Source organism: Chrysochloris asiatica, unplaced genomic scaffold (assembly GCF_000296735.1).
Source record: "Chrysochloris asiatica unplaced genomic scaffold, ChrAsi1.0 scaffold00029, whole genome shotgun sequence".
Taxonomy (NCBI): Eukaryota; Metazoa; Chordata; class Mammalia; order Afrosoricida; family Chrysochloridae; genus Chrysochloris; species Chrysochloris asiatica.
The window spans coordinates 893,761-917,716 of record NW_006408547.1 but is presented as its reverse complement, the minus strand read 5'-3'; the positions used below and the strand labels follow the sequence as shown (position 1 = coordinate 917,716).

General features: G+C 38.9%; 1 protein-coding gene and 1 pseudogene across 1 annotated transcript in view; both read right to left on the bottom strand.

Moving 5' to 3' along the window:
- Positions 1-23,956, bottom strand: part of PCCA (propionyl CoA carboxylase, alpha polypeptide) — a 605,786-nt gene that overhangs the window by 404,497 nt on the left and 177,333 nt on the right. The window contains exon 8 of the mRNA XM_006846664.1: positions 5,020-5,056. Coding sequence (XP_006846727.1) covers positions 5,020-5,056 — 37 coding nt within the window. The remainder of the gene's footprint in view (positions 1-5,019; positions 5,057-23,956) is intronic.
- On the bottom strand, positions 13,583-14,172 carry LOC102825945 (annotated as a pseudogene).

Here is a 23,956-nt window from a genome sequence, read left to right as displayed (position 1 = left end):
CCAAAAAGGAACTAAAGCAAAAATTCAAGTCTTGACTTAAAATACTGAAGGATTCTATGGGCAAAATACTGAATGATGTAGAAACCTCAAAAGATGGGAGAAATACAGAGTCACTGTAACAAAAAGAAATGGTCCATGTTCAATTGTTTCAATAGGTAGCATATGATCAAGAGCCAATGATACTGAAGGAGGAAGTCCAATGAGCATTGAAGGTACTGGAAAAAACAAGGCACCGAAAATTAATGGAATCAAAATGATGTCAATTCAAGAAATGCAGGGCAGCACTGGAGGCACTCATCATCTATGCCAAGAAATTTGGAAGCAACTACCCCAAATGACTGGAAGAGATCCATATTTGTGCCCATTTCACAGACAGGTAACCCAATGGTTATGGGAGCAGAAATCATCAGATAATATCATTAATATCACATGCAAGTAAATTTTGCTAAAGATAATACAAATACAGCTGCAACCACAGGTTGACAGAGAACTTCCAGAGGTTCAAGCCAGATTTAAAAGAGGACGTGCAACAAAGGATGTCATTGCTGACATCAGATGGACCTTGGTTGAAAGCAGAGAATACCAGAAAGATGTTTACCTGTGCTTTAATGACTACACAAAGGTTTTCAATTATGTGGATCACAACAAGCTATGGACAACATTACATAGAATGAGTATTTAGAGGACTTAATAGTCCTCATGTAGAACCTGTACACAGACCAAGAGTCAGGTGTTCGAACAGAACAAGCAAACACCGAATGGCTTAAAATTAGAAAAGGTGTGCACCAGTGTTGTATTCTTTTACCATACTTATTTAATCTGTACGCTGAGCACATAATCCAAGAAGCTGAAAGAAAAACATGGATTGGAGGAAGACTTATTAACAACCTGCACTTTGCAGATGATACAACCTTGCTTGCTAAAGTGAAGAGCAGATAAAATACTTACTGATGAAGATCAAAGACTACAGTCATTGGTATGGGTTGCATCTCAATTAAAAACAAAAAAATCCTCACCACTGGATCAATTAACAACATCCACATAAATGGAGAAAAGATTAAAGTTGTCAAAGACTTCATTTGCTCAGATCAACTATCAACACTCAAGGAAGCAGCAGTCAAAAAAGCAAACGACTGTTGCATTAGGCAAAGCTGCTGCATAAAACCTCTTTCAAGTGGGGAACAAGGGTGTCAGAGTTTGAGGACTAAGGTGTACCTGGCCCAAGCCATTTTCAATAACCTCAAATGTACATGATAGTTGGACAGTGATTAAGACCGTAAAAGAATTGAAGCATTGGGTTATGGTGTTGGAGGAGAATATTAAAAGTACCATGCCTGCCAAAAGAACAAATCAATCAGTGTTGAAAGATGTACAGCCAGAATGCTCCTTGGAAGCCATGATGGGAGGTACCAGAGACCAGTTTCTTGAGAAAGATATCATGTTTGGTAAAGTAAAGGGTAAGAGAAAAAGAGAGAAACCCCCAATGAGATGGATTAGCAGTGGCAGCAGCTTAGTAACAGTTGTGAGGTTGGCGTGGGACCAGGCAGTGTTTCATTCTGTTGTGTATAGGGTCGCTTTGATTCAGTGCCAATGGGATGGCACCTAACAACAGCAACACCACAAAAGCAGCAGCAAAGGAGAGCAACCTAAGGGTAAAGACACGTAAACAGTCTAAAACTCAAAGCTCGATAGATAGGCTGATAGGTTCAAAAGTTTGCTTACAATTTAATTGTTGAAACTAAGAATTTATTTTCCTATATTAGTCTACAAAAGTCCATTTAAACCAATCACCATAGTTAAAAAGTCATGTAGCTCTATAAAATTAATTTTCAAAAACAAAACATGATAAATTACAAACAATACAGAAGTCCAAGAGACTTTAATATTGTCATTTATTTTAGAAGTTACCCTTGAGAAGAATAGGTTTTATGGGAGGTTTCCACAGTTATTCATAAGAGGTTCTAAGGGAAATTCCAAACAGTTTGTTAAAGCTGATGACTCTGATTCTTCATGTTTAATTTCACCTCAAATGTATGGCTCTCCTACCTTTTGGTACAAGCTAAAAAAGACTAGTAATCTTATAGCTTAACAGCCAAGATTGGTGGTGGTTGGTGGTTATATGCCATGGAGTTGGTTCCAACTCCTAGAGACCCTGCATAGGGTTTCTTAAGCTGTATATCTTATGGGAGCAGAAAGCCTCATCTTTCTCCTATGGGGTAGCTGGTAGATTCAAACTGCTGACTTTTCAGTTAGCAGCTAAGCTCATAATCCACTATGCTACCAGAGAACTCTTTAACAGCCAATATTATGATCAGTTATATCATAAATAAGAGGGAACACTGGGCAAGAAATAGAAGAAAGGTAAGAAATGCACAGAGAACGTGTCCACATATACAGAAAAGAGAATCTTAAACTGAATTAGGTAACTTCAGTCATAAAAAGTATAAGGACACCATTAAAACACTGAGAAAGAAAGCAAAAAGATCAAAATGGGTCAGAGTTGTAGCATGATTAACTGGTTATTACTATAAAGATCCTACTTCCTTAAATTTTTCAGGGACATGTACCAATTCCATTCTTTTAAAAAACCAGGATTTGGGTGGTATTTCCCTATGTGTCCACTGTATGGAAGTGGCCAACAACAGAATTTGCTTGCTACAGGTACCAAAAGACTTTGAAATCTCAACAGGTCTCACTCAACTCAATGGTTAAGGTGTACCTAGACAACCAAGTTGTCCTTGATTTTTTGCTAATAAAAGCAGGTGATATACGTGCCATCAACAACAGAATATGCTGTACATGAATCAACACTTCTGGAGAGGTAGAACTAGGACCAGAGATCATTCCATCAGGTAGCTACTTGGACTCAGCTTCAGAAGGACTCAGAAGGGGCCTGGCTAGAGGCCTTATTTCCTATCTTGGGTTAGTGGTTAACTCCCTTTCTCATCTTTGTGGTCACAATGATCCTAATTTGCACCAATGACCCTTGCCTAGTTAAGACAATCACAGGAGGCATACCTATGAGTGCCCAGGCAGCTATTGTTTTTGCATTAACTTGCGCTATCATCCTCTAACAACTAATTGTTGTTAAGTGATGACTAGTAAGTTCTGACTCACAGCAACCCTCCAAGAAGGACTGATGGGGATGAATTGCCCATCTTACACTTAGCAATCCAGTGTTTATCCTATAGTGCCCCACTAGGACTCCCTAAAGACTAATTGTTATTGTTGGTGTTAAGTGCTGTAGAGTCCATTCCAACTCACAGCGATCCTGTATAGGACTCAAACTGCTGGCTATGATTCTCAGTCCAGAGCTTATCCTATGGAGCCACCCAATTTCCACTAATGTTTTTTATTATTATTCTTACTTGCCACTGAGTCAGTTCTGACTCACAAAAACCCTGTATAGGATTTCCCAAGAGCAGGTGGTAAGTTTGAACTGCTGACCTTGAGAGTCACAGTCTAGGGCTGATCCTATAATGCCACAGAGCTATGAAATCCAGTAAGAGGTCAATGACTTCCCTTAGCTCATAGGACCCCAGTAGCTAGTTTTCCGTATGAGTCCCCAAATCAGTAGGAAGTGCCCAGATGACAACTTTGACCTACTTCTCAAGAATGTAAGCTGAAGCTACAACTGTGAAAAATGGCTCCATCTTGTAAGGAAAAAGGTCATTTGTGCTAACCTTGGTCTATACTTTCCTTTAAGTTCATCAGTAGTTAACATCTATCCTTAGGACTACTATAAAAAAAAATAAAGTTCCTGAAAGTCCTTGGACCTCCACCCCATTCCGCAAATCCCTATAAATCCTCGTTCCTCAGGAAGACGTCTTTGGAGGACAAAAAGTCCCTCTGCCTCCTGAATGTACATCCCAGATACATTAAACCTTACTTGCTATGACTTTCCTCGTGGCTACCATTTTGCAATAGAAGCTGAAAAACTTGGACTTTGTTGCTTCTGCTGTTAAGTGCCTTGCAGTCAGTTCCAACTCATAGTAACCCTGAATAGGATTTCCAACGAGTGGCTGGTGGGTTTGAACCACAACCTCACAGTAAGCAATCCAGTGCTTATCTTACAGAGCTGTACCAGGACTCCTACCTAGACTCTTGGAATGCTTAGAAGATACTGTGAATTCATGATAATCAAGCACTGCCTACTATTTCTCATATATCTACAAAGGGTTGTCAACTGTAAGCAGACACTGATTTGATTAATAAAATACAAAGTTATTCCATAGCACTATTCATCTATAATCACAGTATGCCTTTATGGATTGTCTTAATTAGCAGATACTACAAATATAACAGTTAGCATGACCATAAGAAGTATATTTTAAAATAAAAATATGCCCCCCCAAAAAATATGCCCAAGTACAATTATGTCTAAAATTTTCAAGTAATACGGTCATTAAAATGTCTTTCCGTTTACCTTTTACTAAAATTTACAATATTCTATTCTAATTTTCCATATTCTACTTTCTCTTTCCAAGGAAGATTATTAAATTGGTATTTTACATCTTGTTGAAAGGTAAAAACTGGGAGAACCTTGTCAAATATATCTTCATTTTAATCACATCTGATCTTAATAATCTGTATTCAACTATATATATATAAATTTTCATTATATTTAAGCTCAACAAATGCTAAGACAATTTCATCTTTTTGTTAACCAATGATTTTTACCTTACAAAAGACAGATAATTAACATCAAATTACTCTTCAATGTTCATTTTAATAATGTTGTTAAGTGCCTTCAAGATGGTTCTGACTTAAACGGATCCTAGATAGGGTTTCCGAGGCTTTTTAAAAATCTTTGCAGGAGCATAAAGCCTCATCTTTCTCCTGCCATTTTAATAACAAAATATATTAAATCACTTGATAAACTCTTCTAGAACAATAAAAGTAATCAAAAACCTGTAGCTATAAAAATATTATTTGCTCTATAGGAATTACTTATATCTTTAGTCATGCATATCTGCTGAAAGACATACAAACCTCACCAAAGTTAATTTAAGAACTTACCAATTTCCCTTGCAATTCTGACAGCTTCATCTGCATCCTGTAAAAGCAGGAAATTAGACTCAACATTAATCCCATCAGCCTTTACACAATGTCTTTAGGGCAGTCATATATTGCACTACTGTCTCCTCTGATTCATTTAATGTTCAATTTTACAACCTTCTAACCCTTTTCATTCAGAGAAATGTAAAATTAATACCATAAGTGGAATGCAAATTCTACCTCATCATTATTATATTAAGAAACTCAAAGCAGTTTGAAATGAGCTGGCAGGAAGTACTACCAGAATTGCCAAATGATTTGGTGCAGTTGCAGGAATTTAATGGCAGAATTTAGAAGTTTACAATCAATACTGAGTCATAAATCAGATCATTAAAGCTTGTCCACAGCCAGCTTGTTTTTGTCTCTCTGAATATTTGTTAGGCTTTCTTAGATTCTGTCAGCAGGGGGAGTCGATTCTCTATTGTTTGGGAGGAACTCCGTAGATTTTTCCAGAAATTAAAAAGTAACACTCCAGTACTTATAGAAATGATCAATTGTCTAATATAAAAAAGCGGGGTAAGGAGAAAAAACTCCATTTGTTAATCTCTATTACCCTTTCGTTTTTATTTCTTTTTTTTTTTTGGGGGGGGGGCCATTTTTTATCTCTGTTGACCTTGTGGTTTAAACAAATTTTGCGGTCCAGTGCCATACCAGGATTCTAACAAGAGAAACAGAAACTCCAAAAGTCAAGGAAAGAAAATGCCCTCCAAACACTGCAAAGTAATAAAGAGTTAGTCATTGTAAAGACTACTGCTGTTCAGGACCATCAAGTCGATTAAAACTCAGTGACCCTGTACAGGGTTTAGGAGGAGCAGCTGGTGGGTTTGAACTACCAAGTTTGTTGTTAGCAGTCCAATATTCATCCTACAGCACCACACAGGGCTCCAAAGTAAAAATTAGTCACCAAATGCAACTTGTCAATTTGAGTACCTAAAACATGAAAACTTAGCTTGAAGCTGAGCCATCTCATTGATCAATAACTCCCATCCCATGTCACAAAGCAAACACAGCACACTTGTGATACATTTCCCCACAAAAGAATACAGGTTGAACAGGTTTCAAATCCATACCTTTTTCTAAATTTCTAAGTTATTTTTTATAAACTAAAGCAGCACAAGCAAACACAACGTTTGGAATTCCACATGTGGCGTTGTTGTTTTTGAGTGCTGTAGAGCTGGTTTCGACCCATAGGGTTTCCGACCCTGTTCAGGGTTTTTGAGGAGTGGCTGGTGAGCTGGAACTCCCAACCTTGCTGCTCAAACCAACTTTACAGGCCAGCGCATTAACCCAAAGCATACTTAAATTTTGGGGAAATAATTTTTAAAATATTAAAGTGGAATCTGTTATTTTTAAGTTAATACATATAAAATGTGAAGAATCAACATATCAGAATCCTCCACCACCACCCCAAGTATGCGTGTATGTTTCTATCAGGTTCATTTATGTCTTTTTATAAAAAAGATCTTCCTTAAATGTCTACAGTACCTAATAACATCCCCCGAATAAGGAGGTTGGCAGGGGAAGTTGTCAGAAAAATTTAATTTCCTTTCATTAACCAGTCTGCTCCACAAATAGGTGCTTGTTAAGTTCAAAGAGGTCCTGAAAGCAACATCAGTTTTAAGTCTTTTTTTTTTTTTTTCTTTAACTCCAAGCAGTCACATCTGCTAATGAGATTTTCCAAATAACAATTGTTTTCAAGTCAGAGATAAATCTATACCTCCCACCCTAAAGGCCCCCAAATCAAGGTTTACTGCTTTATTACACCTTGCTATTTTCGCTGACCCTACAACATTCCCCAATTTTTAGCTTAAAGGGATAAAAATCCATGAAAAAGGCCATTTAAAAATGTTAGTGGTTTCTACACATTGAGTTTGAAGGTTCTTTGTTCAAGTCAGTGACAGTTATTCCAGCATACTTCCCTTTAATAGCCTCTCAGTCAGGAAGCCTTAAACCTGCCAAAGGTGGACAATTAGAGCTCCTGAACACCATTCAGGAAGAGAGATGACTGATGAACACTTGATTATAATAAGCTAGAAGGAACCTTATGTAATAGTGTATTTGCAAAATACATACTGAAAGAAAATAAACTGGCATCTAAAAAGTTACCCTGAGAGACATAACAAGCAAGTTTTAATAGATCCACAGAATTCATCAATGATTTCTTATAGACACACAGACATAATTCACACGTGTGTACACGAGGGGGCTTCAAAGAGTTTGTGAAAAAATGGAATTAAGAGATAATGGAATTTTTCCTTAAACTTTTTTAAGCTTTCTTGTACATGTGTGCATGTGTGTGTCTGAGTAGATAAGCTGCCACAAAACAGCCTTGTCTTTTAATTCATATACTATAAAAATATTCTATTAAAAGAACTATTGAAGTCAAATTGCCTCAAAAATGAACTTTTTACTATCATTCACTCAGCAAAAAAATACAAAAATGCATACAGTACTTATTACATACTGTTATTTGTTAACTGCCACCAACTAAGTACCAACTTATTCTAACTCACAGGGTATCCAAGGAGTGGTTGGTTAGTTTGGACCATCAACCTCGAGGTTAGCTTATTCTACAGCACCACACCAGGACCCTTATTATGTACTGTTATTGTTGTTGTTAAGTCCCAGTTCTGGCTCATTGCCAACCTGACTGAACAGGGTTGCCAAGGAGTGGCTGCTGGTAAGTTTGAACTGCCAACTTTGTGGCTAGCAGTCCAATGCTTCTCTCCTTAATTTATTTGCTAAATAAATGAACTTAGATTCCAAACCCTGTGCTTCACTCAATTCTTCAAATGCAGGCTCTTCGCTCTGCTCTCTTGTTAAAGGAAGCAGGTTGACAAGATATTGAATAAAACTAAACTTTTTAAGGTAAACACATGATACTAAATGACTATTTAAAAATGACAGTTTGAAATAACTTCCTTTCCTCGTTAGTGAAGTGGGTAATTCAAGTATTGAATTACAAGCCCTAAGGAAAACAATTCCAAAAGACTCCTTAAATATTAGCACATCATGTATGTGTTTTAAATGTCAGAATAACTCCATATATCATCCATACAATATTCTACATAGTCAAATGGAATACAATCAAAAGCTTTCATGAAAATTTTAACGAATTGAAACCACATTAATTTACTTCAGTTGGTGGTAAAAAAATTGTGTGGGAGGGGAGTGGGGGCACGGAGAATACAATAAATACAGTTTTCAAGGAAAATAATTTTACATAAAAAATACTGTTGTTGTTAAGTGGCTTCCCTTCCAACTCATAGTGACCCTGTATGGAGTTTCCAAAGAGGGGCTGGTGAGTGTGAACCATCAACCTTGCCATCCAGTGCTTTATCCCACAGCACAACACCAGGCTAATTTCAAAGAACCCTGATAATATTATATTTTATTAGTACATATATTCTACCTAAATAAGACTATTGCTAACTGAGTTGCTAAAACTATATGATATTCTAAAATATTTATATTTTTTATTTGCATCAGTGGTTTCTATCTATAATATAGACACCTTCTCAAGGTAAAAAAAAATCTGTCCAATAAATCTAAACTACAAAATTTGAAAAGTAAAATAGTTACAAATACATGTGGAGTTATTACACTAGAAATCTAAATTAATAAGGAAATTTAACATATGTGTATACAAAGAGGCTTTAATGAGTCCATGGAAAAATTCGATCATCTTTTAATTCCAATTTTTCCATGAACTATTCTGAAATCTCCTTGCCCATATATAGCCTCTTGTAAGTCTCAGAAATAATTAAATCAGAAATAAGACTGATGCTATTGTTATGTGCCATCAAGTCAGTTCCAATGTTCCAATTCATAGCAACTTTGTATAGGGTTTTCCAAGGAGCAGCTGATGGGTTTGCCATCACCGACCTTTTGGTTAGTGGTCTGATGCTTATCCTATACAGCCATATCAGGGCTCCTGAAATAAAAACTAGTATTAAAAATTATTCTCCCAGAAAAACAAAAAAAACATGGCTTAAGAATCCTTTTTAAATGCTTATCTGGGAACCCCAACTTACAGGTTCAATTGTTGCTTATCAAATTAATCCAAACAACAGCAGTTTACTGCTGTGTGCCATGGTTTAAATTAGCACAGATAATGAGAATCTAGCAGTATTTGAGAGCATATAATGCTGTTGTTGTTGTTAGTGCTGTTGAGTTGGTTCTGACTCATAGCAACCCTAGTGGTTAGCCATCTTGTGCTTACTCTATACCACCACATCTGGATCCCGACATATAGTTAGAGCTTATATATCATCTAATGCGTTTAAGAAAAAAAAAACAAGACTAATAAGCTGAGAGGATTTCTTTTTCTTTTTACGTTTCTATATTTTCCACGTTTACCAGGAGAGCTTACAAATTCAAATGCAAAGAATAGTCAGGCAGATTGTCACACACAATGCACCTATAAATGTTACCAAAATAACTTAATGAACATGCAAAACTAAGTTTATTACCTACTGCAGTAAAAGACGTCATTGTGAAACAATCTTGGAAACTCCAAGAAATTCGAGATTCTGAAACTGCACCTTCCTCTGATGTCTGTTGAGTCTCCCTCTCCACAACAGTGACACAACTCTCACACTGGATTAAGCTGCAATTTCCTTTTCAAGAACCCTAATAGTAAAGCATCCTGGTGTGGTGCTGTGTGTTAATGTGCCAGACTGTAAAGCTGTTTGAACTGCAAGGTCGTCAGTTCAAGCTCACCAACTGCTCCTCGGAAACCCTATACAGGGTCACTATGGGTCGGAACTGACTTGACGGCACTTAACAACAAACAACAGTAAAGAGGAACCCTAAGAGTAAAGAAAGGAGTGTTGGAAGTGTAATGGTTATGAATCGGGCTGCGAGCCTCAAGGTCAGCAGTTGGAAACTACCAGCTGTTCCATGGGAAAAAGATGAGGCTTTCTGCACCCGTAAAGATTTACAGCTTCAGAAACCCTGTACAGGGTCGCTATGAGTCAGAACCGACTCCACGGCATATAACCACCACCAAAAGTAAAGAACTCTTTTGATTCTCTGATTAGAGTTCTTAAAAAATAGAAAATCTTTGTAAAAGAAACTTTCCTTATTACTAACTAAATGTCCTTGACATCCCTTGTTCTAAGTACATAAGACAACTCTAGTTCATAGGAAAGTAGGCAGGACTAGGAACTGTAAGTTCGTCTTCATGCTGGATCTAGTGGTCATTGAGTTCAGAAAGTTTCATCACACTGACATCAAAGTACATTAAAAACTATATCAAAATCTAAGTCTTTTCGCTCTGACTTGTCAGACGGTCAGGTCAGCAACTAGAAATGGCCAACCATTTTGCGCTGTTGTTACGTGCCATCAAGGCAGTTCCAACTCATAGCAACTCTTATATAGGGTTTTCAAGGAGCAGCTGGTGGGCATGAACCACAAACCTGTGGTTAGTAATCAAGTGCTTATCCTACAGTGCTACAATAGGACTCCTTTTTGTACAGGGTCCATAATATGAAATGTATAAACAACATAATTGATATGTCATTGTAAAAGTCTTCTGTGTCTGACTCAAAATAAGCATGTACTTTTAGCATTAGACTTATGTTCCTTACATGCATTAATTTTAACTCAGATTCATGTATATTCTTAATAAGCAGAATAATTTTATCATGGTAGATTTAGAATCTTAGTAAATTTTTTGGAAATTTTTTCTATGAATAAAATGGATCAATTTAGAAAAAACTTAAGAAGAAATGGAAGGAAAATCTCAAACACACTATGATCTCCATTTTTTCAATTAACAGAAGGAAGTTTCCAAGAAAAATTCAAACTCCAAAATAATTTCCTTAATAAATTCATGAGATAAAATGGAGGATATACAGACCATCTGCCAAAGAATGAAGCTGGATCTCTATTTCATAACATATACAGAAATTTTAAATGGATCAGAAACTAAATTTGAAATCTAATAAAACTATAAAATTCTTAGGAGAAAAGCAAGGAATAATGTTTGGAGGTCTATTTTTAAACACTGGAGTCTTACATAAATGCAACAAAAGACAAAATAAATTGGATTATATAAAAAAAAATTTTTTTAAGTGTATACAGCAAAGGATTTTATCAACAAAGACAAAACCTAAATATTACTACAAAATTTAGGTGAAACATGTATATGAAGAGTTTAATATTCAAAACAAATAAAGAATTTCTATAACTAAACAACAAAAAAAGACAAGCAATTGTAAGCCCATCTCAGCCTATAACTGATTAAAATACCCAAAAGGGGTTCTAACATTTGCCCAGTGAAATGGGCTTCTTGTTGAGCCTCTGTAGAAGTATAGGGCCTTAGATGGAATCCTGAGCAACATCTAGAACTTTCTGACGTGAGCTATTCTCACTTGAGAGGACATACAGACCAACCCAGAGCAGCTAGTGGAACAGAAGATACTTCCCGAAAGACCAGCAGAAAAGATTTTCATAGTAATTAATGATCCTTGTTAAGTGCCCTTGAATTGGTTTCAACTCATATTGACCCTATATGGAAATTTTGAGTAGTTGTGTTTGACCCATTGACCCTGTGGTTAGCACTCCAGTGCTCATCCTAGAGCACCATACCAGGGCTCCAGTTCTTGATTGCTGTTATTAAGTGTCCTTGAGTCAGTCCCAGCTCAGTGACTCTGTATGGGGTTTTTGAGGAATGGCTGGTGGGTTTGAACTGCTGACCTGGTGCTTAGCAGTCCAGGGCTAATCCTACAGTACTACAACAGGATTCCAATTAATTATTGTTGCTGTTGTTAAGTGCCATCGAGTTGGTTCCGACTCACAGCAACCCTGTATAGGATTTCTAAGGAGCGGCTGGTGAGTTCGAACCACTAATTTGGTGGTTCAAATCAACCTTGTGGTCCAGAGCATTATCCCAAAGCACCACCAAAGCATGCTGTAAATTAAAGCCACAGTAATACTTTATCCCCACTGAAATGGCTATAATCAAAACACAGAAATGAATAGTTGTTGGCAGCAGTGTGAAGTAATTGAAATCATCTATGTCTGATGGAAGTGCAAAATAGTACAGCTACTGTTTGGCAGTTCCCCAAAACATGAAACATAAACAAGTACCCATCAATAGATGATTCATTAATAAAACATGGTATGCATATACAATGTAATACTATTATTGTTAAGTGACCTATACTGTGCTGGGTTGCTAAAGAAGCAAAACCAGTGAAACATATATATGAATACATTAAAAACAAGTTTATCATCAAGGAAATGGCTTAGAATCGTAGAGTCCCAGTCTCCAGTGGAAGAGAGAGTGAAAGCCTTTCCTGTGTGTCCATTATATTGGGAGAAGGCCACATCCTTCAACTGAATGGCTGTTCCTAGCCACTCATCATACAGTTAACGATGCCTGCATTAGGTTTCATTACCATGGGAATAAGTACATCTTAACTACTAAACCGCTGGGAATCCTGGCCTAGTCAGGTTGACACAGAACCCTAACTATTACACACCCTCAAGTTCTGACTCATGGTGACCCTGTATAGGATTTCCAAGAAGTGACTGGTGGGTTTGAACCACTGAACTTGTGGTTAGCAGTCCATCAAGTAAGGCGCAATTCAATGCAACCCTATCCACAATAGAACAAAACACTGTGCCCTGTTCGACACCATCCTTACAACTGATACGTTTAAGTCCACTGGTACAGCCACTGTGCTGAGACACTTTTATTAGTAGCATAGATACTTAATATGGTTGTATCCTCTTGTCCTCTTAATTATTAAAATAGACATTATTCACAAGATAATGTCTATTTTAATTTATCAGAAATTAATATTGTCATGCTTGATTCTGATTGCCATTAGCTTGATATATTTTTTCCCATCCATTCATTTTAAACCTATTTTTGTATTGGTGTTTAAGGCGTGTCTCTTATAGACAGCATATTGAGCTCTGGTAGCGTTGTGGCTACGAGTCAGAAAGATAACCTCACGATCAGTAGCTCAAAACTACCAGCTGTTCCGCGGGTGAAAGATGAGGCTTCCTGCTCCTATAAACATTTACAGCCTCAGAAACACTTATACAGATAGAGCAGCTATGATGCAGAACCAACTCCATGGCACATAACCACCATCACCACCATTCTCTGTGTCTTAACTGGTGCATTTCATCCACTGGTGTTAATTATCAACAGCTAGGAAATGACTGCAGTTCTTTTGCTGTGTGTTTTTTATGGTGCATCTGGTTTCTTTGTTCCATATAATTTTTTCTGCTGAGTTAATTTTCTTTGCGTGTCATATCATTTTTTTCATAGCTTTGGTTTTAAAGTTTACAAAACCTTCATGGTTTTCCTTTTTCTTGATTGATGTGAAGATGGATTAGGGTGTTTTGTTTTGTTTTGTTTGCGACTACCTTGTAATTTATTAATTTCTTCCCCAGTTTACAACAATTTGTTGTCATTGTTGTTGCTAGAGAAATTGTATCAAAAATATCCCCCATCGGTCTTAGAAATCATCTATGTTTTCATAGCTGGATAGTTCTTATATCCTTACTCATCATCCTGTTTTATGGTTCTTTTATTAGACACATAGATAACACCCAAAAATTTTTTGATATCCTTGTTACTAATTGTCCTGGCTTGTTCAATTAAAGCAGCTGAATTTGATGTAAGCTCAATGTCATTTCCTTGCAAATTAAGTCATCTTTCTGGGCTTGAGATACTTGCTTGAGCTACTGAACAAGCAAAACCTGTCCTCACCCAAGCCCTACAGATATATTTTTAACTCAATAAGTTTCGAATTTCAACAAAAGACCTGCTTTCTTTAAATAATGACGCTGACCTTGCAATGTGCATACACAGACCTGATCTTGCATAGGAAGCCCAGTGTAACATCCTTGGTCATATTCTGCACGTGACTACAGATAGTGTGAACTATAGCTAGTTCCTTTCTATTTCCCCACCACTTGTAATGCAGAACGTCATGTTGTTCTTTGCAAGGAGACTAAGTTCTACATTAATGTGATTGAAGTTCTTCTGTAAATTTCCCCAGGGACATCCTTCACAATACTGCATCCTTTCAAACTGATGTGGACATTCTCTGGATTGTTAACAATCTGGTTGTAAAGAATGGTATTCATTCTCACAGTTGTGGCAACGAAAGCTAAATAGTCTGTTCCATGTACACTGGAAAAGAATGTGTTATCGTGTTGTTGTTGGGTTAAATGCTCTGTGCAAATCTATAAGGTTAAATTGATTATGCTGTTTAGTTCCTCTGTGTCTTTGTTGAGTCTCTTTCTGATTGCTCTGTCCTTTTTCGAAAGTGGTGTATTAAAATCTCCCACTATTATTGTACAGTGGTCTATTTCTCTCTTCAATTCTATTAGGTTTGATTTATGCATTTTGAGGATCTTTCACTGGGATCACAGATATTCATTATGGTTATGTCCTCTTGTTCAAATGACCCTTTAATCATGAGACAATGTCCTTCATTGTCTCTTATGTTGGTTTTTGCCTTAAAGTTTATTTTGTCAGAGATTAATACTGCCACTCTTACTCATTTTTTATTGCAATTAGCTTGATATATGTTTTCCATCATTTAAATTTTAATGTTTTTTACTTTGTATGTAAGATGTGTCTCTTGTTGACAGCATTTTGAAGGATCCTGTTTTCTTACCATTCTGCTACTCTCTGTCTCTTCATTGGGGGATTTAATCCATTGACACTGCAGTGTAATTATCAACAGGTATAAATTGATTATTGTCATTTTGCTGGTTGTTGTTTTGTTGTTTTTGTTTTTTTGTATGGTACTGCTGGTTTCCTTGTTCCACATGCCTTCCTGAGTGCTGAGTTCATTTTTCTGAGCTTTTTCTTATCAATTTCTTCATAATTTTACTATTTGTAATATCTTCATGGATTTTCCTTTTCTTGATGTGAAGTGAAGGTGTATTATGTTTCTTTGCGGTTACCCTGTTTAAATCAGCTTAATTATACTTTTCTCTTCCTTCACTTTATAGTTGTCTTGATTACAATCGGTCTTCCCAAATTCCTTATTTTTAGTCTTGTCCGTTTTATTCTACTCTGGACACTCCCATTGTTGTTGTTGTTAAGTGCCGTCGAGTCGGTTCCGACCCATAGCGACCCTGTAAAGGGTTTCCAAGGGTGTAAATCTTTACGGGAGTAGAAAGTCTCATCTTTCTCCCGCGGAGTGGCTGGTAGTTTCGAACCGCTGACCTTAAGGTTCGCAGCCCGATTCGTAACCACTACGCTTCCATATCCAAATTGAATTCCAAGTGCCATGTATGCCAGTCTCTGCTCTTTTTGGTTCTTAGTCCAAATACCTCCCTAGACACTATTTAGAAAGGTTCATTAGGAATACTCTATGTCAGATAGCAAAGGAAACCTGTACTAAATAAATGTTCAATAATGGTAGCCAGGAACCATCCATTTCTTCTAGTCTAAGGGAAAGGAGGTAAGAGTTAATTAAAGCAATTAGATCTGTAGATCATTTCTGTCTCAGATTTCTGGGTCTCCTTTTTCCTCCTTTGCTCTAGACAAAAAGATTATGGCCACTATCAAGCTTTTAAGTCCCTGTTAAGATACTCTCTGAGCTAGAAGGTTCCATAAAGTATTTATTACATTTTTCTAAAGCGCTCTGGTGGTTCTGTGGGTTAGGCATTGTGTAAGAAGTTCAAGCCCACCAGCAATTCCTTTGGAGAAAGATGAGAATGTCTGCTGCCATAATGATTACCAATCTCAAAACTCTATATAGGGTTGCTATGAGTTACAATGAACTCGATATAGTGGTAGAGTAAGTTGATTTGGTTAATGACTAAAGAAGGAGTCCTGATGGTGCCATGGTTTAAGCACCCATGGCTGATCAAGAGGTCAGTACATGGAACTCACCAAACACTCCATGGTTAATGTGTCAAGAAAGCTGTGGCAATTCTGTTTTCATAAAGATCAGAGTCTTGGAAACACAACTTGGAATTCTACTCTACACTATAAGGTGATATTAGTCAGAATCGACTCAATGATACACAATAAAGATGGTCAATGATTTTGAGTATTGTTTCATTTGCTTATTGGCCATTTGTGTGTCTTGCATAGAGAAAAGTATATTCAAGGTCTTTGCCAAATTTTAAATTGGATTGTCTTGTAGGTGTTGAGAGTTTTTACACATTCTAGACATTAAACGTTTATATGATATATTGTTTCGGAGCATTCACCCATTCTGTTGTTGTTGTTAAGTGTCTCTGTGTTCTTTCTGACATTATGCAGAATATAACAAAACGGTGCCCAGTCCTGCACCATCTCACAACCATTGTTCCACTTGAACCCATGACTGTTTCCAATATGCCAATCCATCATATTGGGGTCATCCTCTTTTTTTGCTGACCCTCCACCTGAACAAGAATCACTGCTTCTCCAAAAACTGTTCCCTCCTAATAGTAAGTCCGAAGTATGAGTGATGAAGTCTCACTATCCTGGCTTCTAAGGAGCATCTGGCTGTACTTCATCCAACACAGATGTTTGTTCACTGGCAGTCCATGGTACTTTGAATACTCTTCTCAAACATAATATTAAGTGTATCAATTCTTCTATGGTCTTCCTTACTCAATGTCCAACTTTCAAACAAATATGAGGCTACTGAAAATACCATGGATTGGACAAACCACACCTTAGCCCTCAAACTGACATCTTTGCTCTTGAACACTTTAAAGAGATCTTATGCAGCAAATCAATTAAGTGCAATGTGTTGTTTTATTTCTTGCCTGCTGCTTTCATGAGTGTTGATAGTGGAGCCAAGCAAAATGAAGTCTTTGACAACTTCAATCTTTTCTCCATCTCTTATATTATTTATTGGTCCATTAATAAGGTTTTTTTTTTTTTTATCCTTTACACTGAGGTGCAACCCATGCTGAAAGCAGTGGTCTTTGATATTCATTTGTAAGCATTCTAAGTCCTCTGTGCTTCCAGTTAACAAGGTTGGATCATCTGAATATCGCACATTGTTAATGAATCTTCCTGTAATCCTAGTGTCACGTTCTTCATCATATAATCCAGATGCTTGGATTATTTGCTAAACACATAATAAATATGCTGAAAGAATATAACCCTGGTGCATACCTTTCCAGACTGTAAACCATGCAGTTTCCCCTTTTTCTGTTCAAACAACTGCCTCATGGTCTATGTACAGGTTCTCCATGTGCACAATTAAGTGTTCTGGAATACCCATTCTTCGCAATGCAATCCATAGGTTACCATGATCCACAAAATCGAAAGCCTTTTTGCAGTCAATAAAACACAGGAAAACATCTTTCTGGTATTCTCTACTTTCAGTCAAGACCCATCCAACATAAGCAATGATCTCCCTGGTTTCATGTTCTTGTTTCAGGAGTCTGGTTTGAACCCCGTACAGTTTTCTGTCAATGTACTGTTGCAGCCATTTAATGTTATCAAAATTTTACTTGGATGTGATAATAATTCTGTCCAATGATATCTGCATTCTGTTGCATCACTTCTCTTTGGAATGGGAACAAATATAAACATCTTCCAATCAGTTGGTCAGGTATTTGTCTTTCAAATTTCTTGGCATAGATGAGTGAGTGCCTCCAGTGCCACATCAGTTTGTTGAAAGATTTCAATTTGTATTCCATCAATTCTCAGAGACTTGTTCTTTACCAATGCCTTCAGTACACTTTGGACTTCTTTCCTCAGTGCCATTGACCCTCTTTTATTATTTTTTAAAAGTTTTTATTGTGAATTGAGTGATAGCTTACAGGGCAGGTCATCAGTTTTATACTCAACAAATCATACTTTATTTCACTGCAATGATTACAATCCCCTCCATGCACCATCAACTAACAGGATTTATCTCTATTACCTTTTCTTTTTATGTACACAAACACAAAGAAAATATATATTCGTTTAAATATCCATAAGGCTTATTTTGCAAGCCAGTCTCCTGCTCACATTGTCTTTCTCATTCCAAAGGCCTGGAGTCCTCAGCTGCTCTATCTCTCTAAGCCATCACCTCTGCCTCCATCTCTGCTGTCACCACTTTTCTAGTTAGGATCCCACACTACATTCATGCTCTTCCCTCTTGATGGTCCTACGGTCCTCCGTTCCTGGAATGAAAGACTACTCTCACTTTTAGCTTCACATGTTCTACATTTATAGTTCTAACAGCTGCAGTTAGTCTTGATAACAATTACTCACTATTGAATCAATAGAATACTATCCTCATCCTCCCCCATCTGGACCAATCTAGACCAGACCTATCTGAGCAAGAGGAAAACTAATCAGTGGGGATTCTATCTTACCCCCACCCCTCGTTCTCATGAAGGAACTCACTTCATGCCTTCACAGCACCCCATTTTTGGTAGCCAATCAATGTCTACATTTCCCCTATCACCCAGTGTACTGGAGGGGGCAGATTAATCCTTGATATGAAGAATCCTTTCCTTTTGGTTGGAATTTTGCGCAACATCCAAAAGTAAAGGTCCAGTTAATTGAATTGCAGCGATTTATGCTTGCTACATGTATCCAATTTCGTTATCTTCAACTGGTCGAGTACTGATCAGCAAGCCAGGTCAAATGGGTACCAACTGCAAGTTTGGGAGCTCTCGCACGGCTCCCCCACTTCAGACCAGTTAGCCACTTTACTCTCAATTCTAGTCCCCAGTGACTAGGTCAGTGTTCATGGACTCAGGAATTCATGCTGCTCCCTACACTTCACACCAGCCAGCCCTCTCTCTTATTTCAAGGTCAATGGGTGTCTATGGAACATGGCCAAATTCAGTCCAAGTCGTCATTGCTTCATTTCCCTCACAAGCAGGCCAGGGTGGTCACGAGCGAGCTTATCAGCCTGCTCATGTGTTCCCTTTGCGTATCAGTCTTAGAAGGGGGTTTGCACTGAGGGGTTGACTTTTCTTGCAAACAGCTGGTTTTACCTTATAAGAGCCAAACAGTCTGCCCTTTTTTTTTTTACCTCCTGCTGGTCTTTCTTCCAAGAAATATCTTCTGTCCTTTTATCTGTTCCAAGTTGATCTGCTTGTCCTTTCAAGTGGGAATCTCCCACCTTAAAAGGTTCTGGATGGGCCTCAGCATTCCACCAAGGGGGCCACACTCCAGATAGGCTTAACAAGAACCCTATTTCATTGGGCAAGTTATTCTCTTTGAGTTAATCCAATCAGTTTTAGGCTAAAGACAGACAGGCTAACAAGCTTTCTATAACCATATTCCCCAATATTCTTTTCTACCCCACTTAAATGTCTATGTTACTATAGTAAATAGGGGAAACCAATATCCACATGACAGTCAAGCACCTGAACATTATTTCCCTCTCCTTTACTCATTCAGACTCTGTCTGGATCTCTGGATCTCATCTCAGAGGCCTGTTGTTCCAAGGTTGTGCATACACCACTATTTACCTACATCCCATTCAGCCCATGCATACCTCCTTAAGTCTTCCGCTATCTTCCTTATACATCTACCCCCTCCCTTTCTTTTATATTGCCCTGCCCATCTCCTGAACTATCATGTGTCTACCCCTAACTTGTGACTTACTGTCCCCTCCCATCCTCCCCTGGTAACCATCAAAGAATTCTTCTTGTAATATGGAAATCTTTCTTAAACTTTTACAATAATGGTCTCATGCAATATTTGTCCTTTTGTGACTAATTTCACTCAGCACAATGTCCTCAAGGTTCAACCATGTTATTAGGTGTTTTGCAGCGTCATCATTATTCTTCAAAGTAGCATAGTGTGTGTCTGTACCAAAATTTGTTTATCCACTCTTCCACTGATGAGAGCCATTAACTCCACCACCACCCCTCAATTGTGAACTGAGTGTTAGTTTACATGGGAGAACATCACTTTACACCATCATATCATTGCAGTGACTACAATCTCCTCCGTGCATCATCATTCAACAGTGTTTACTTTCATTCCCTCTGTTTTTCTCTTTTTGGGGGGCAGAGGGGTCGATATACACAAAATCACTCAGGAATATCTAATGATTTAAACAATCAAAGGACACATTCTGCAAGCCTGCCTCCTGGCCGCCAGCACTCAGTCCCTGTCTATCCATAAGTCTAGAGTCCTCAGCTGAAAAGCCATTAACTCTTGCTCATGTGCTACCTTTTGAAATAGCTGAATATGGACTATTTCTTTTTGGTACAATGACCCTGTATAGTTCTACTGTCTTCTTTTGATGTTTTCTTCATAATTCAACATCTAGCCCCGAAGAATACTGCAAGTCAAAGCTTGAATTTTTTCCTCAGTTATTTCAATTTGAGAAATACTGAGTATGTTCTATCTCCCTTTCGGTTTTTTAACTACAGGTCTTTACACATTTCATTATAATATTTGACTTTGTCTTCTCAAGCTGACCTTGGAAATTTTCTATTCAGCTCTTTAGTCTTCTCATTTGCTTTAGCATTTCTACACTGGAGCACAAGTTTGAGAGTCTCTTTTGACATTCATTTTGGTCTCTTCCTTCTTTCTTGTCTTCGTAATGACCTTTGGCTTTCTTGCTGTATAATATTCTTGATGTCATTTGCAACTCTTCTGGTCTTTAGTTATTAGTGTCTAATGCATCCAATCTGTCCTTGAGATGGTCCTAAATTCAGGTGCAATTATGCAAGGTCATATTGTGGCTCTCATGAACTTATTTTAATTTTCTTCAACTACAGCCTGAGCGTGCATGTGATCTATTAATGATCTGTTGAAGTCTGCCCTTGGCTTTGTTTTAGCTAGTGATATGGAGGTTTTCCATCATCTTTTCCCACAGATGTAGTCTATTTGATTTCTGTGTATTCCATCTGGTGAGCTTCATGTATAAAGTCATCTTTTATGTTGTATAACTAAGTTACTTGCAATGAAAAATTCATGGTCTTGTCAAATTGTATCATGTGGTCTCTAGCATCACTTCTATCACTAAGGCCAGATTTTTCAACTCCTTATCCTTCCACTTTGTTTCCAACCTTTGCATTCCAATGACCAGTAATTATCTTGTTTACATGTTTGTCAATTTCATACTGAAAAAGTTGGGAGATTTTTTCAATTTCATCAGCACTGACTTTAAGGGGTGGTGCGTAAATACAAACAATAGTGCTATTAACTAGTCTTCTTGGTAGGTGTATGAATAGTATCTTATCACAGACAACACTATACTACTTTAAGTCACAACTTGAAATGTTCTTTTTGATGAATACATTGTTGTTGTTAGGTGCTATAGAGTCAGGTCTAACTCATAGCTACCCTATATTGGGTAGCTGGTGGGTCTGAACTTCTGATTTTGTGGTTCGCAGGCCAGTGCTAATCCTACAGCATCATACCAGATATCCTACCAGCATAGTAAGCCATATGACTGCCAGATTTAAAATGGCCAACACCAGCCCATTTCAGCTCAATCATCCCTAGGACATCTTTATGAGTTCCATTTTGTTGACAACTTCCAATTTTCCTAGATTCACACTCATATATTCCTTGTTACGATTATTACTGGATACAGCTGCAAAGCTGTTTGAAGTGCAAGATTGGCGGTTCAAGCTCACCAGTTGCTCCTCAGAAACCCTACACAGGTTCACTATGGGGTCGGCACTTAACAACAACAGCTGTTTCTACTTATTCTGGGTTGTGCCCCATCAGTAAATGACCATACTGAAAGCTTTACTCCATGCACATTGTTACTGCCAACTCCATCTACTTTGAGGAGACAGATCTTCCACAGTTGTATTTTGAGTGCCTTCCAATTTATGGGGCTCATCTTCTGGTACTGTATCTGGTAACATTCTGGTGCTATTCATGTTTTCATACTCCTATACGACTCTGGACAATGTTTTTCTGCTATTCATAAGATTTTCAGGGGCTAAACCTTCAGAAACAGCTGTTTCACTTTCTTCCTAGTCTGGAAAATCATTCATGGACTATACAAAATTATCAAGTTAAAAATTAGCCTGGGTGTATCTGCAGATTCATGCAAGGGCGTGGAGTGTGGCCCGGACAAGGCATGCCATATGCTGGGGGGCTGCCCGCGATGCGAGTGCACCCCCGACCGCACGGGGCTCCCTGGGCGCCTTCAGGTATGTGGTTCTGACGGCGCCGCCTACAGTGACGAGTGCCAGCTGCGAGCCGTGCGTTGCCGAGGCCACCCAGCCCCGCGCATCATGTACCTAGGCTGATACCGCAAGTCGTGCGGAAGACCGGACAGGCAACACGAATTGCGTGGTGTGTCACGCTGCACCCTGCCCCCTGCCCAGTACCCTGCAGCCCCGGCCAGAAACTGTGCAGTAACAACAACGTCACCTACATCTCCTCGTGCCATCTCCGCCAGGCCACCTGTTTCCTGGGCCACTCCACTGGCGTGCAGCATCCAAGCACAGGTGCCCTGAGCTCTCTAACGTCAAGTAGATGAGAACTTCCGTGTGAGTGCCGGCGGGGCACCCCTGGCCTGGCATTTGAGGCCTCCCCCGGTTTCATTTGTTGTCACAGCAGAGACTAATTTATGTCACACCGACACTATGCCCCAATGCTTCCTTTTCCCCCCTTACCCAACGGCATCTTGGTAGGAGGCCTGGTGGGGCCCAGAACCAGGGGTATTGATCCTCATTTGGTGACTTCACCAGGAAGCTCCGTCCCTGCCCGGGTGCCATTTGACCCAGGACGATGCCATACTTTACCAAGTACCCCCTCGGAGGAGCCTAATTACCGACACATGGGTTACCATGAGGGCTGATTTCTTCAAGATTAGTAAAGAGACGCTTCCTGACCAGCCCGAGGCCTTCTGGGAGTCACCCACACAGCAAGGTCCATGAAGACATCCAGACCTCATCAGCCCAATTCCAGATTCTAACCTTCCACACTGCCTCAGTTTCCCCATTCCATCTAGCCAACGCCCCTGCGAGAGTGGTATGACACCAGCCTGGGGGTGACTGCAGGAAACCATATCCCCTCACTCCCATCCCACCGTTCACAAAGCTGTGGTGTTGTCAGGTGCAGCCGTCAGGACCAAAGCAGAACCACCATGGCAACTAGTCCAACTCCACTTAGAGTGGGACCCAGAGGGGGCCACAAGAGCAGGGATCCAGAAATGTCATATGCTGCCAGCCAGGCCCAATTCTAGACCTAGTTCCTTTTCAGTCCAACTGTGGCTACTACCCACTATTACTTCTGCACCTTTCTATAAACCAGAGGCTCAGACCAGAAACGGGGAGCTGGGGGTATCATGAGGATGAAGCTAGGCTTGCAGGGGGCTGTGTTGGTCATTCTCCTTTTTGTTCCCCAGAAGTACCTTACCTGTGGTTCAGAACTGAGTCCTACAACAAGACACCACCCCCTCGCCCTGGGGTCCTGCTTCACCAAAGAAATAAAGACTAAAAAGGCACTTGGGTTAAAAAAAAAAATAGCCTGCTATATGTGGTCAAACATTTAATTAAGTTACCCCCAAGGAGATGGCTGGTACTGCGGTTGCTGGGGCACAGCCAATCCAAATGATTTCATAGGTCTTCTGTGGCCCATAAGGAGCTCTGGTGGCATAGTGGTTATGGGCTGAGAACTGCAAGGTCAACAATTCGAAACTACCAGCTGTTCCACCTGAGAAAGATGAGGTTTTCTACTCCCGTAAAGATTTACAGCCTCGGAAATCCTGTGCAGGGTCGCTATGGGTCAGAACCGACTCCACGGCAAATAACAACAAATGTGGCCCATGGACTACACGTTCAACACCCGTTTATACAGGGTTGCTGTGAGTTGGAACTGACTCGACGGCACTTAACAAAATTTGTAGTTACTGTTGTTCAGTACCATCGAGTGCATTCCAACTCACAGCAATCATGCATAGGTTTCTAAGGAGCAGCTGGTGAGCTTGAACCACCAACCTTGCTGTTCAAACTGACATTGCAATCCAGCTCATTAACC